The sequence below is a fragment of the Taudactylus pleione genome, unplaced genomic scaffold (assembly GCF_031769625.1).
Source record: "Taudactylus pleione unplaced genomic scaffold, aTauple2 ptg000063l, whole genome shotgun sequence".
Taxonomy (NCBI): domain Eukaryota; kingdom Metazoa; phylum Chordata; class Amphibia; order Anura; family Myobatrachidae; genus Taudactylus; species Taudactylus pleione.
Window position 1 is genome coordinate 338,225 of NW_028284465.1, and position 3,724 is coordinate 341,948.

Here is a 3,724-nt window from a genome sequence, read left to right on the forward strand (position 1 = left end):
GGATGAGCCTTAATTTTATACTGGACTCAACGTAGAAATGAGACAATTAAAAAAAAAAACCTCATAGATTGCCCCCCCCCCAGGGCATTGGCTGCCGCACATGTATGGTCTGTAGAGCAGTAGTCCCGATAGAAAAGCACATTACTCTGAGCACATCGCAGGGACTGGATCCTTTCAGAATCCCTGTCCCTGCATATCCTATTTACTACATTAGGGCGCTATTATCGCATACTGCAATGCAATCATGGGCGCTGATATTGCGCCAAGATCCCATTGAGTATGTGATAAATTGGCCCCAAAGAGATAAATTGATAAATTTGCCCTAAAGAGAGTCATTTATAAGTTAAACTTGCAATATCTTTTGATACCACTAGATGGCAGACATGTCAAACTTGAGGATTGAGTAAGTTAGAAAAGAATGTTCTAAATCACCATCAGCATCGCTGTTTATTTGGACGGTGCACGAATGCTCTGCCTATGATGAAGTTAGATGTATCAATGCAATGCGTAAGGTGATTTTATTGACATTCCAGCCTACCTATGTATGTCTGCAGCATTTACTGCACGCCATGCCACAGATCTCGTCTATACTTCATCACTTCCCACATCAAACCTCGGCTATTCTCTGAGACATCTGATCCCTGGTACCGTTTGGTTTGTTTGGTTCTGACCCGGCTTGTCGACTATGTTGTACATCTTCATCGTACTCTGCTGATATGCAGCAGTATACCAGCACCTGCATTAGGGAACCAAGTCTGAGGGCCGAGACAGTCAGGCCAAACCTCCTTGCGGGGGTCCCTGGTGAATACTGCCAGCACGTTAGACTCTGCGCCTCAGTACTGGGTCTCGCCAATCCTGAAATATGGAGTAATAGCACCCACTATAAATCCGTGAGTTGGGACAGGATGTTTTTATTACTTTTTTCTCTTTAAATAAATGTATTTATTCTGTATGAAGAACGCTTTTGGAACTAATATTTGTTTATTCAGGTGGAGTATCTAATACAACCAGTAAGATGATGTTTTTTTATTTTAAATTACCTGGTGGATTCTGGTGGATATAATATTTGGTTCCATACATTTATAGGTGATCCTGATGATTTAATTACTTGTACAGTAGTTTGGTAGTCAAATATCATGCAAATTTTATAGAAAGGCATTTTACAGTATGTTAAATATAAGCTCAGTATCATTCCACACTGCTGCCTGTCTCACCCAGGATAAGTAAGACGTTCAGCGCTGCTGGTTATGGAGAACTCAGATCCCCTGACAGAAGTACATGGTTCTTTAAAAGAAAAGATGAATTATGCAACTTACATTTTTTTATTAACTGTTACCTTGTTACTGATGTCCCTCGGATTACTCCTCAATGCATTTATAGTGATACAAAACTTCATTTGGTGGCTAAAGACCCAATCTCTGCAGACCATCGACATTCTCTTGACCAGCCTGGGAGTGGTGAGAATACTATTCATAATTTTATATATGGCTTTTAGTTATTCTTCAAATTCTGCGATTGTAATGCCATTTCACGTTTTACAATATATTGTCACTGTACTGACATTTGTGGCGTTCTGCAGCCTGTGGTGGGGCACCGTGCTCTGCGTCTTCTACTGCGTGAAGATCACAAACTACAGCAACAGATTATTCATGAGACTAAAGATGAACATCTCCAGGATGGTCCCCTGGCTGCTCCTGACCTCACTGCTGGTGTCTTTTCTTTGCAGCCTGCCATGTGGGTGGGTCGTGTATTCGGTACGATACATTAATTCTACCCAAGTCTCTAATAGTTCTAATGATGGAAATACAACTCCAAAAACAAATCAAAGAAATCTAGTGATCACCGTCTTTGCAGGATCCTTTGTACCGTTCCTCATATTCTATGCGGCTGTATCCACTCTGATTGCGTCACTCCTGAAACACGCCAGGAATATGAGCAGCAAAGACTCAGCATTCACCAAATCTCAGCTTGTCGCCCACAAAAGGACCATTATAAACATGACGTCTTTTCTCTTCTTCTACGTCCTCTTTTTGATAGGTTTAAACTTTACGTCTTTTGCCTTTCTGAAAAACAATCCTTTATATAGAGTCCTGTGCTCCATGTGCTGTATTTTATACCCAGGTTTGCATTCTATCATGTTAGTAGCCAGCAATGGGAATCTGAAGCGTTCCATTGTTGCTGTCTTCTGCTGTGCAAGGAAATGGGCATTAAGCAGCCAGCAGACATAGGCTGTCATATAAATATCATATCAACAGCTTGTATAGAAATAATCAAGATATTTCAGCTTGTCTACTGACTAATTCTTATTTATTCACTTGAAAATCACAACTCCTGGTGACTCCTATAAGACATGTTGTAGTACCAGACTCTTAGTGCTATATTTACTAACGGATGGTTTGTCCAAACTCCCGATCATCAAGGGACTTGACCAATAGTTTTAAAACAGCCACAGGTATCAATGCTAATTAAGGCTTATATAACTGCCATCTGAAGCCACCGATGATAGTGTCGGGTTAAATGTTGATGCTTTAGTTACGGTAAGAAAAACAATTGACCTTGACTCCTGTGAGCAATACTGTGCGTCAAGTCCTATCCTACATATTTCTACTCTAAGTGACTTATTGTTTGACATTACTAAGTCAGAACTTATTAACGTTGAAATTGGCATAGAAGATACATTGTCAACCAGATAAACTGATTGGAGAATAAACTGTCTTCACTTTAATGCACAGACTCATTTTATCACATACATTGTGAGTCCTGGGCTCTCGGACCACCTCACAGACTGACTTTGGGGCGCACCCGCACAGATCTATGTACTGGAGCAAGATAATGCTTCTATAATATATACCGGACTGATAATCCCTTGACTTGTTGCTTCTGGTTATTTGTGAAGCTGAGCTCAATCTGTCCCAAATTACTATTACAGCGCACAGTTTTTATTTATTAAGTGTTACCCTTACATATATTGTTCTGCAGTAGCACACGCATTGTTTCATAGCTGTCATCTTTATTAGTGTTTACGTGATCAAACCCTATCCATTGGTACGTTCTTCTTACTAAACATGGCCTACGTGCTGAAGCCCCATTACTGCCCTGTTACCCCCCTTCAGCTGCACGGTGAGATGTGACTAAGTTACACATGACTCTGAATTGCAAACAGATGTCTACGCTCGACTCCTGAGCATGTGCAGTGCAAAAATGCAGAACCACGCACACATATGTAAGTGAAGGGGGTCCGGCATTGGAGGAGAGTGCGCCAGAGCTGGGGCAGTGCTCTAACAATGGGGCGAGGGTGTTGTATGAGATAAAGGGGCCCATTTATCAATGAGTTTTATCATATGCAACAAGTGATAAAACTTGTTGTGTATGATAAATGGTGCTCCAGAAAATCAGATGCCAACTGTCATCTGTTGGAAAAATGGCAGTTGGGGGCTGATTGGCTGGAGCGCCATTTATCATATGTAAGAAGTTTTAAAACTCATTGCATATGATAAAACTCGTTGATAAATGAGGCCCATTATGATACGTATTAACAGACAAAATGAAAGTGACAAAAAAATAGAAACAGAATTTATATTTGAAAAAAAGGGATATATAAGACTACAGTGCATATACTATATACAAAAAAATAGGTATAAGAAGAGGTATAAAGCAGTGTACGTTTTGTCAGCATGGTTACATTTATGAATATGGAATTAAAGGTGTAAGAAAATGAAAAAAG

The 3,724-nt window shown here is 40.2% G+C and overlaps 1 protein-coding gene across 1 annotated transcript; it reads left to right on the forward strand.

The window, feature by feature from the left end:
• The first annotated feature begins 1,298 nt into the window (after positions 1-1,298).
• Positions 1,299-2,228, forward strand: LOC148534811 (taste receptor type 2 member 3-like). Its single transcript, XM_088465609.1, has one exon. The coding sequence runs from the start codon at positions 1,299-1,301 to the stop codon at positions 2,226-2,228; it is 930 nt and encodes a 309-aa protein (XP_088321735.1).
• Positions 2,229-3,724: the final 1,496 nt, after the last annotated feature.

Bases quoted from the DNA above. Each gene is read 5' to 3' on its own strand.
- LOC148534811 (XM_088465609.1), top strand. From the start codon at position 1,299: ATGAATTATGCAACTTACATTTTTTTATTAACTGTTACCTTGTTACTG.